Source organism: Oncorhynchus masou, chromosome 22 (genome assembly GCF_036934945.1).
Source record: "Oncorhynchus masou masou isolate Uvic2021 chromosome 22, UVic_Omas_1.1, whole genome shotgun sequence".
Lineage (NCBI taxonomy): Eukaryota > Metazoa > Chordata > Actinopteri > Salmoniformes > Salmonidae > Oncorhynchus > Oncorhynchus masou.
Window position 1 is genome coordinate 23,867,326 of NC_088233.1, and position 11,556 is coordinate 23,878,881.

General features: G+C 42.9%; 1 protein-coding gene across 1 annotated transcript; it reads left to right on the forward strand.

Moving 5' to 3' along the window:
- Window positions 1-96: 96 nt before the first annotated feature.
- Window positions 97-7,400, forward strand: actr6 (actin related protein 6). The gene is made up of 11 exons (XM_064929688.1): window positions 97-309; window positions 1,476-1,593; window positions 1,729-1,797; window positions 1,944-2,067; window positions 2,293-2,428; window positions 2,750-2,806; window positions 2,936-3,034; window positions 3,375-3,453; window positions 6,325-6,496; window positions 6,610-6,748; window positions 6,890-7,400. The coding sequence occupies exons 1-11, from the start codon at window positions 242-244 to the stop codon at window positions 7,017-7,019; spliced, it is 1,191 nt and encodes a 396-aa protein (XP_064785760.1). The 5' UTR covers window positions 97-241; the 3' UTR covers window positions 7,020-7,400.
- The last annotated feature ends 4,156 nt before the right edge of the window (window positions 7,401-11,556 follow it).

Below are 11,556 nucleotides of genomic sequence, written 5' to 3' on the forward strand. Positions count from 1 at the left end.
GATGCGATTAAATGCCCATGTTTTTTGGTCCAGGCCCGGAACTATTGTTATCAGACACGCTTCCTCCCGGCCCAACTATTGGAAGGACACATTTCTTGAGCTATGATTGGCCAGAAAGAAGCACGCCAGAAGAGCGCACGATAAATTCGATATTTGCTCAGCTATGTAGCTAGCTACTGTAGTTTGATTGTTTATTGAACTACAGTTTAAGTGGCCCTGGTAAAGTCGCAAGTTACAGAAAATGACCACTTTAGTTCTTGATAACGGAGCTTATTCGGCCAAAATTGGATACAGCCACGAAAAAGTCAGGTAACATTAACGTTACAAGCTATGATGCTAGCTAACAAATAGAACTGGATAAACATACCGTTGTGCTTTTTATTGTTCGATGTTTTATAGAAAAAAATGCATTATTATTGTGACCAATTTCAAGGGAATAATCAGATCGGATGGTTAACTTCAATCTGTGATTCGTTTTTCAGCTAAACGGGAGTAAGGTCGCTTGTTTTGGTATGGACGGGTTGGTTGACGCAAAACATGCGGGATTCTTAGATTGTTGACAACGTGTAAACTATATTTCGTCTCCAATGTTTATATTTAACATAAATACATTTCCACAATGAGCACTTGTCTCTCAAATACTTCGTTACTTATTGGTTAACTAGATTTTATCCATATTAGCATTGACATGAAATCAGTCAGAACAAGACAGGATGGTATCAACAGCTTGATTAAAGTTGTTGCAACCAGTCACTTACGATTCCCCACATGGCAGTTTGTCATTGTTGGTAGCTATCTGGCCATACAGAATCACAAACACTCATGGATTTCTGCCCCATTGGTGCGTGCACATCGTTTTCCTGAATGTGTCAGCATTCTAGGGAAATGAGCTCCCTCTCAAATTCATAGACTTCTCTAGCTAGATGCAAGGACTGACACTTCATGACATGTACATGATATTTTGAAGCTTTATGTTCTTGTTGGTAAACAATGGAGTAATAAAACCTTTCATTTGGGTAATAGAGAAATAGTCGTACTAGCTAATGGGGCATTTATAACTTCAATAATCAATGGGAAATATCAATAATATTCATACCTTTTAAATTAGTATTTCAGGATTTTACAACTTGAATTTAGATGGTTCCTAACCCTGAAAGTTGTTTTCGAGCCAAGAGAAATTGTAGTGCATGGTTTGGTTTTCTTTAAACAGCCACTGCAAACGTCAGCTAACTTAAGCCACTGCAAGTTAAGATCAACGGAAGTGATGTGGGCATGTAAAAAACAAATCTAAAGATAGTTACGTTTGTAGTGGCTGTGTAAAGAAAACCGAACCATTGATTACAGTTTATCCTGGCCCATAGACTACTTGCAGGATGAGGAACCATCTAACATTAAGTTGTAAAATCCTAAACTACCTCTTTAACTGGCAGACCTCTTCGATTTCAAGCAGAGTGCTCGTTTCTCTTTTTCCATAGCGTTATCCCAAATTGTCAGTTTCGCTCCAAGACGTCAAGGCTGAAGACTTTTACCGCCAACCAACTGGATGAAATCAAGGATCCCTCAGGACTTTTCTACATTCTCCCTTTCCAAAAGGTGCGCACGTGATCTGGCCGTGTCGTCCAGGGGGTTGCACTGCATCTTGCCAGTAAATTATTCCTAGGCTTGGCGGACAAAAGGGGCACTGCACCCGATAGACTAAAATGCTTTTTATTGTCTGTTCTGTTGCAGGGTTACCTTGTTAATTGGGATGTCCAAAGAAAAGTGTGGGATCACCTCTTTGGAAAGGAAATGTTTAAGGTGCTGTTGATCCAATGTGTTGTGATTAATGATTTTCCACAATTAGCTGAATCACAAATGTTGTGTAAGTAACCCTATGGAATTGAAGATGGGTGGAGATTGATAACAGTGGGGAAGAAGTTGCAATGTGTATGTTATGGCTGCAGGTGGACTTTGCAGACACCAGTGTAGTGATCACAGAGCCCTACTTCAACTTCACCTCCATTCAGGAGTCCATGAATGAGATCCTGTTTGAGGAATACCAATTCCAAGCAGCTCTCAGAATTAATGGTGAGTTCAATGTACTCAGTAAAGGACTTCCCCAGTGGCCGAAGGCTTGTGTGTTTTCAATCAGTAACTATGCTAGATCTAAGATATCTATATTTTGATCTTACACTGTGACTGAATGATAAATTCAACCCCATGCAAGTTAAATTATGATGATACAGACCTGGCTGTGATAATGGTAGAAATTATTCCTACCTGACTGTAATGCGGATGTCCTCTCTGTTTCAGCTGGATCCCTGAGCGCCCACCGCTACTTCCAGATGAACAACCAGGAGCTGTGCTGCATCGTGGTGGACAGTGGCTTCTCCTTCACCCACATAGTCCCCTACTGCAGGGGGAAGAAAATGAAGGATGGGATATGCAGGTTAACACTATTGCTATTCATTAACATTAACAGTGCAAAAATGTTAACAAAAAGTACCATAATTTTCAAAAACGTGCCACGACATGATTCAAAATGAGTTTGGAATATTTCAGATCACAATTGTATTATATACACCTTTTACCGAACCTGTAACCTCCACATGGACGTCTTAAAAATACATATTTTATGAAATATAGTAGCCTTTGGTGTTATTTATTTGTGCTGTGCCCTAAAGTTAATGCGACATGGTTTTGGGATTTAGCTATTAGCATGTAGCATTGCTTTGAGTTGACCATAGTTTCATTTTATTTCCCTTGGTAGGATCAATGTAGGAGGCAAGCTACTGACCAATCATTTGAAGGAGATTATTTCATATAGGTAAGATTGTCATGTCAAACTGACATTGACTATTGTGTTCATAGTTTTATACAGCTCCTCCAATGTCACGTGTTTGTGCAGAATTGTAATTGATATAATTTTATTGCGCTGAATGTACTTCCTCAACAGGCAGTTGCATGTCATGGATGAGACCCATGTGATCAATCAGGTGAAAGAGGATGTGTGCTATGTATCCCAGGATTTCTACAAGGACATGGATATAGCACAGTAAGGATATTTTTATTAGAGCATCGTCTCGCCTGCTAAACTAGACACAAGTCTGTATGTGCATTTATTTAACTAGGCAAGTCAGTTAAGAACAAATTCTTATTTACAACAATGGCCTACCGGGGAACAGTGGGTAAACTGCCTTGTTCGGGGGCAGAATGTCAGATTTTTATTGTCAGCTCGGGGATTCGATCCAGCAACCTTTCGGTTACTGGCCCAACGCGCTAACCTGCCGCCCCAAACTTGTAGGCTACTATTTAATTGAAGCAGTTATGTCAGTAGATAAGTGAGACCATTGAGTGAGTGTTGATTTAAAGGTGGTGATCAACTCTGTTTGCAGGTTAAAAGGAGAGGACAACACAGTGATGAGAGATTATGTGCTACCAGATTTCAGCTCCATCAAGAAGGGCTTTTGCAAGGTATGGATTCTTCACACGCATTGATTTGAACCCACTTTCCGTTCATTGTTACACCTAAACTCAGCAAAAAAGAAACATCCTCTCACTGTCACCTGCATTTATTTTCAGCAAACTTAACGTGTAAATATTTGTATGAACATAACAAGATTCAACAACTGAGACATGAACTGAACAAGTTCCACAGACATGTGACTAACAGAAATGGAATAATGTGTCCCTGAACCAAGGGGGGTCAAAATCAAAAGTAACAGTCAGTGTGGCCACCAGCTGCATTAAGTACTGCAGTGCATCTCCTCCTCATGGACTGCACCAGATTTGCCAGTTCTTGCTGTGAGATATTACCCCATTCTTCCACCAAGGCCCCTGCAAGTTCCCAGACATTTCTGGGGGGAATGGCCCTCACCCTCCAATCGAACAGGTCCCAGACGTGCTCAATGGGATTGAGATCTGGGCTCTTGGTTGGCCATGCCTCACCAGACATTACTGGCAACAACGTCGCCTATGGGCACAAACCCACCATCACTGGACCAGACAGGACTGGCAAAAAGTGCTCTTCACTGACGAGTCACGGTTTTTGTCTTACCAGGGGTGAGGGTCGGATTCGCGTTTATCGTTGAAGGAATGAGCGTTACACCGAAGCCTGTATTCTGGAGCAGGATCGATTTGGAGGTGGAAGTTCCATCATGGTCTGGGGCGGTGCGTCATAGCATCATCAGACTGAGCTGGTTGTCATTGCAGGCAATCTCAACGTTGTGTGTTACAGGGAGGACATCCATGGCATTCCTGTCTTGCAGGAAATCATGCACACAAAGAGCAGTATGGCTGGTGGCATTGTCATGCTGGAGGGTCATGTCAGGATGAGCCTGCAGGAAGGGTACCACATGAGGGAGGAGGATGTCTTCCCTGTAACACACAGCATTGAGATTGCCTGCAAACCGCCCCCAGACCATGACGGAACCTCCACCCCCAAATCGATCCCGCTCCAGAGTACAGGCCTCGGTGTAACATTCGTTCCTTCAACGATAAATGCGAATCCGACCATCACCCCTGGTGAGACAAAACCGTGACTCGTCAGTGAAGAGCACTTTTTGCCAGTCCTGTCTGGTCCAGCAATGGTGGGTTTGTGCTCATAGGCGATGTTGTTGCCAGTGATGTCTGGTGAGGACCTGCCTTACAACAGGCCTACAAGCCCCTGGTCCAGCCTCTCTCAGCCTATTACAGACAGTCTGAGCACTGATGGAGAGATTGTGCGTTCCTCGTGTAACTCGGGCAGTTGTTGTTGCCATCCTGTACTTGTCCCGCAGGTGTGATGTTCGTATGTACTGATCCTGTGTAGGTGTTGTTAGTTGTCTGCCACTGCGAGGACGATCAGCTGTCCGTCCTGTCTCCCTGTAGCGCTGTCTTAGGCATCTCACAGTACATTTACATTTACATTTAAGTCATTTAGCAGACGCTCTTATCCAGAGCGACTTACAAATTGGTGAATTCACCTTCTGACATCCAGTGGAACAGCCACTTTACAATAGTGCATCTAAATCATTTAAGGGGGGGGTGAGAAGGATTACTTTATCCTATCCTAGGTATTCCTTGAAGAGGTGGGGTTTCAGGTGTCTCCGGAAGGTGATGATTGACTCCGCTGTCCTGGCGTCGTGAGGGAGTTTGTTCCACCATTGGGGGGCAAGAGCAGCGAACAGTTTTGACTAGGCTGAGCGGGAACTGTACTTCCTCAGTGGTAGGGAGGCGAGCAGGCCAGAGGTGGATGAACGCAGTGCCCTTGTTTGGGTGTAGGGCCTGATCAGAGCCTGGAGGTACTGCGGTGCCGTTCCCCTCACAGCTCCGTAGGCAAGCACCATGGTCTTGTAGCGGATGCGAGCTTCAACTGGAAGCCAGTGGAGAGAGCGGAGGAGCGGGGTGACGTGAGAGAACTTGGGAAGGTTGAACACCAGACGGGCTGCGGCGTTCTGGATGAGTTGTAGGGGTTTAATGGCACAGGCAGGGAGCCCAGCCAACAGCGAGTTGCAGTAATCCAGACGGGAGATGACAAGTGCCTGGATTAGGACCTGCGCCGCTTCCTGTGTGAGGCAGGGTCGTACTCTGCGGATGTTGTAGAGCATGAACCAACAGGAACGGGCCACCGCCTTGATGTTAGTTGAGAACGACAGGGTGTTGTCCAGGATCACGCCAAGGTTCTTAGCGCTCTGGGAGGAGGACACAATGGAGTTGTCAACCGTGATGGCGAGATCATGGAACGGGCAGTCCTTCCCCGGGAGGAAGAGCAGCTCCGTCTTGCCGAGGTTCAGCTTGAGGTGGTGATCCGTCATCCACACTGATATGTCTGCCAGACATGCAGAGATGCGATTCGCCACCTGGTCATCAGAAGGGGGAAAGGAGAAGATTAATTGTGTGTCGTCTGCATAGCAATACGGACATTGCAATTTATTGCCATGGCCACATCTGCAGTCCTCATGCCTCCTTGCAGCTTGCCTAAGGCACGTTCACGCAGATGAGCAGGGACCCTGGGCATCTTTCTTTTGTTGTTTTTTCAGTCAGTAGAAAGGCCTCTTTAGTGTCCTAAGTTTTCATAACTGTGACCTTAATTGCCTACATCTGTATGCTGTCCGTGTCTTAACAACCGTTCCATAGGTGCATGTTCATTAAATGTTTATGGTTCATTGAACAAGCATGGGAAACAGTGTTTAAACCCATTGCAATGAAGATCTGTGAAGTTATTTAGATTTTTACGAATTATCTTTGAAAGACAGAATCCTGAAAGGGGGACGTTTATTTTTTTGCAGAGTTTACTTTACAATTTAAGGAGGTTGTGGATGGAGTAGTCCCCTGTTCTCTGACCATCCTCTGTGTCTTCCCCAGCCAAGAGAGGAGATGAACTTCACAGGGAAATACAAGACTGGAGAACAGATCCTGCGCTTGGCCAATGAGAGGTTTGCCGTCCCAGAGATGCTCTTTCACCCCTCAGACATCGGCATCCATGAGATCGGCATCCCTGAAGCGCTAGTCAACTCCATCAACAACATGCCAGAGGGTAGGAGAAAGAACAATCATCACACTTTCACTCACAGCCATACAAGAGATTGGTGAAAGGTGAAGAGGTGTCAATGAAATAAATTGTAATTTTACTCCTGTTTCCTTGTATAGAGATGCAGCCCCACTTCTACAAGAACATTGTCCTCACTGGGGGTAACACATTGTTCCCAGGCTTCAGAGATAGGGTGTACAAAGAGGTCCGCTCCCTCACCCCCACCGACTTCCAGGTTTCTGTGCTGCAGCCACCCAAGTGAGTGCACAGGCAGGGTCTATTTAGAAGAGTGAAGAAGAAATAGTTTGCAACTACTTTTCACAGCTTAACATTTTTATTTAGGGAGTAAAATCTTATCACTGATTTGTAAAAGAACACGTTACCTTTCTCTGTCCGTAGTCCAATCTCCTACCCATGGGAAGGAGGCAAGCTCCTGGCAGAAAACCCAGACTTTGATGAGATGGTGGTCACTCGCGAAGACTATGAGGAGAATGGACATTTCATTTGTGAAGAAAAGTTTGATATCTAAAGGACTTTAGTTGTAATCATATGTCTCACAAAGGTCATTGGACAGAGGATGGCTGAAGCAGCTACAGCAGATCCAACAATTACATTTTTTTTAAACTGAAAATGTAATTGGAATTCAAATTTCTAGTACTGTTATTGGGATGCAGACTTTACATTCTTACGTCTTCGGCTATCATTATAAATGTGTGAACATTGAATCACAGGTAGTGCCCATCAAAGGAGTGTAAGAACTTACCAATTAAAATTTACCACTGGGTTTGCTGGCAAACCATAAAACAAAATTCTAACTCAATACAGTAACAAACCACCCCTAAAGCCCCTCACTCATCATTAAATTGCTCCAGTGAGTTTATTTGCTAAATAAACACATTCCTCAAGAGTCCGTTAAATGTTTTTCACTATTTCCCATCTACTTACGGATTCAACTTTACTATCAACTTTCGTAGAATCAACTACAGTGGGGCAAAAAAGTATTTAGTCCGCCACCAATTGTGCAAGTTCTCCCACTTAAAAAGATGAGAGGCCTGTAATTTTCATCATAGGTACACTTTAACAATGACAGACAAAATGAGAAAAAAAATCCAGAAAATCACATTGTAGGATTTTTTTATTAATTTATTTGCAAATTATGGTGGAAAATAAGTATTTGGTCAATAACAAAAGTTTATCTCAATACTTTGGCATTGCCAACAAAGGGTATATAACAGAGGTCAAACGTCTTCTGTATGTCTTCACAAGGTTTTCACACACTGTTACTGGTATTTTGGCCCATTCCTCCATGCAGATCTCCTCTAGAGCAGTGATGTTTTGGGGCTGTTGCTGGGCAACACGGACTTTCAACTCCCTCCAAAGATTTTCTATGGGGTTGAGATCTGGAGACTGGCTAGGCCCCTCCAGGACCTTGAAATGCTTCTTACGAAGCCACTCCTTCGTTGCCCGGGCGGTGTGTTTGGGATCATTGTCATGCTGAAAGACCCAGCCACGTTTCATCTTCAATGCCCTTGCTGATGGAAGGAGGTTTTCACTCAAAATCTCACGATACATGGCCCCATTCATTCTTTCCTTTACACGGATCAGTCGTCCTGGTCCCTTTGCAGAAAAACAGCCCCAAAGCATGATGTTTTCACCCGCATGCTTCACAGTAGGTATGGTGTTCTTTGGATGCAACTTAGCATTCTTTGTCCTCCAAACACGACGAGTTGAGTTTTTACCATAAAGTTATATTTTGGTTTCATCTGACCATATGACATTCTCCCAATCTTCTGGATCATCCAAATGCTCTCTAGCAAACTTCAGATGGTCCTGGACATTTACTGGCTTAAGCAGGGGGACACGTCTGGCACTGCAGGATTTGAGTCCCTGGCGGCGTAGTGTGTTACTGATGGTAAGTTTTGTTACTTTGGTCCCAGCTCTCTGCAGGTCATTCACTAGGTCCCCCCTGTGTGGTGCTGGAATTTTTTCTCACCGTTCTTGTGATCATTTTGACCCCAAGGGGTGAGATCTTGCGTGGAGCCCCAGATCGAGGGAGATTATCAGTGGTCTTGTATTTCTTCCATTTCCTAATAATTGCTCCCACAGTTGATTTCTTCAAACCAAGCTGCTTACCTATTGCAGATTCAGTCTTCCCAGCCTGGTGCAGGTCTACAATTTTGTTTCTGGTGTCCATTGACAGCTCTTTGGTCTTGGCCATAGTGGAGTTTGGAGTGTGACTGTTTGAGGTTGTGGACAGGTGTCTTTTATACTGATAAGAAGTTCAAACAGGTGCCATTAATACAGGTAACGAGTGGAGGACAGAGGAGCCTCTTAAAGAAGAAGTTACAGGTCTGTGAGAGCCAGAAATCTTGCTTGTTTGTAGGTGACCAAATACTTATTTTCCACCATAATTTGCAAATAAATGCATTAAAATCCTACAATGTGATTTTCTGGATTTTGTTTTTCATTTTCTCTGTCATAGTTGAAGTGTGCCTATGATGAAAATTACAGGCCTCTCATCTTTTTAAGTGGGAGAGCTTGCACAATTGGTGGCTGACTAAATACTTTTTTGCCCCACTGTACTGTCTGGGGAGAAACTGATCTCCTGAAGCGGGATCATGGATCCATCTGTGTCATAGAAAAACGGATATGGATTTCTATGAGAATTGCAGGAAAGGCTCATTCTGAGACCATTTGTTCAACTGTTACATCTGGCACCTGACGAAAGTGGCTGGTATTTATTGACAATCATTATGAGAACACATGTAAGATGTCATGCATGCTTATGACAAGATGCATTCCAACCACATCTTAATGCATTATACCTGTTGGTGTAACAGGATAAATTACCATGGCAAGAATCGGTGAGAAAACCAAATTGAGATCAGGCACTGGTGTCTTTAGTCATGGGACGTCTACTGTTGCTTAACAACAGACCTTGTGGGTAAAGATGGCAAACAATTACTTATTTGAGGAAAGCTAAGAAACAACTGTCTGCATTATATAACGGCCTGAAGCATTATATATGCTGTTGTTATACTGTTATGCTGATTAGGTTTATATTGTTACCTGTGCATAGAAGGCACTGACATATCTGTACTTTGTACCAAATGAAACTGGGTGTAGCTGGTAGTATGATATCAGTTTCAACTCAACTCCAGAATAAATTGGTAGCTATGAGTGATCATGGAAATATGCCTTCCAGTAATGGTAAATCCTACATTTTCAAAGGGAGACAAAGCATGTTTTTGTATTTTTGACATAGACACCAGCAATACAGTATAATGTTTGTAGGAAGCAGGAAAAAACGTCATGATTTGCTCAAGTTTCATATTGCCATTGCTCATATCTGGAAAGGCAACCTGAGATTGCTCTCTTTCTCTGTGAGGCCAAGCACTACCAGAAGTCAAGATTGTGCTTCTTGGCAGCAGAATCTCTGGCAAGAGTTCCTCTAGAAATACCATCCTGGGTATAAAGAAATGTAGGCAAAAACAGTCAGTTGCACAAAGCAGTCAGTTGTACTACCAGCTACACTGTATGGTGGTCACAGAGATCGAAACACCACACTGGAGGAGTGTTCCGACAGTGACCACTCCAAAATGGTTTAAAGAAGAGATTCAACATAGCATTTGTCTGTGCCGTCCAGTGACATACGTATTCCTCCTGGTAATCCCAACCGATGAACCATTAAGAGAGCAGTGGAAGAACACATGGGTCTTTTCAGTGAGATGGTTTCGAGACATCCTGTTCACGTATGGTGATAGCCTACAATAAATAAACAACAATTGAGCAGCAGATTGAAAGGGAGGGGGAAGCCCTCCAGTGGCTTGTTACAAAATGTGAGAACAAATATCATGTTCTTAGCAATATGCTCAAAGCGGAAAATTCTCGAAAGTTGTAAAACGTCTGGAGAAGATAAAGGAGATGATGGGAAGAAACAGGTAAATAATAGCCACATTTATCTAAATGGTTAGTTACAATAAGGAACCCTATTACCACATGTTCTTTGTCAATTAACTTGTCTCAAATCTCAACAGCAGCAAGCATTTCAAAAACATTTTCTGTTTTGTGCCTACTTACCCAACCCTAAACTGTGTCATATGGCTTCCAGCACTTCATCTCTTGGCATCTGAACGCAGGACAGTACTGCTGGGAAAGACTAAAGCTTTGAAGAACTCCGCAGGAAAGTGCTGTTCACCACAGAGAACCCACTAGAGGACATAAAGCAGAGGGCATTAAGCATGGAAAGAGAAGGGAAGGCTCTCAAGTTGCTCTTGAAACAGTGTGATCAAAGGCATCATGTGCTGAACTTAAATGGAATGATCTCCCTTAGACCACAGAGCTTCTGTGAAAGGTAGAGAGCACGGTGATAGGAAACGGGATTACAGTAGGTTTTACAAGACCTTGAGGAGGAGAGCAGCGATTGACAGAGGGAAACAGAGGATGTTGAAAGTGCAAGAGCAACGAAATATGATCAAAGAAAATGGTAAGACCAGTGCAGTGGTCCATTTGCAGTAGACTCACGACTACTGTGGTCTATGACCCCTTTCCTCTATTAGCTTAATTGACCTTTGTGACAGAGGTATCACACACATTAATAATTCAACCATTTGAAGAATTTATTTCTAAAATGCTATATCCACCAATTTTTCACATTTATGTTTTGTAATCAGAAATGATTGCTTATTTGTGTGTAAAATACTGTTCTCAGACTTGTAAATTCATAGATATTAATGTGTACGAAAATAAATGTATTTGCAAAATGCTATATATCCATTGTTTAGCTGAAATGGAATGTTCGTATCCTGTGTATTTGACTGTGATATGTGGTTGTCTCTCTATCTTAAGATGAATTAATTTACTGTAAGTCGCTCTGGATACGAGCATATGCTATATGTTAAATGTATTTGTTTTACATACAGATTTCATATTACTGTAGTGAATTGTCTATATACAGTGCCTTGCGAAAGTATTCGGCCCCCTTGAACTTTGCGACCTTTTGCCACATTTCAGGCTTCAAACATAAAGATATAAAACTGTATTTTTTTGTGAAGAATCAACAACAA

Bases quoted from the DNA above. Each gene is read 5' to 3' on its own strand.
- actr6 (XM_064929688.1), top strand. From the start codon at position 242: ATGACCACTTTAGTTCTTGATAACGGAGCTTATTCGGCCAAAATTGGA. The intron at 1,798-1,943 runs GTGCTGTTGATC...TTATGGCTGCAG, and splicing joins TTGGAAAGGAAATGTTTAAG to GTGGACTTTGCAGACACCAG. The intron at 2,068-2,292 runs GTGAGTTCAATG...TCTCTGTTTCAG, and splicing joins AGCAGCTCTCAGAATTAATG to CTGGATCCCTGAGCGCCCAC.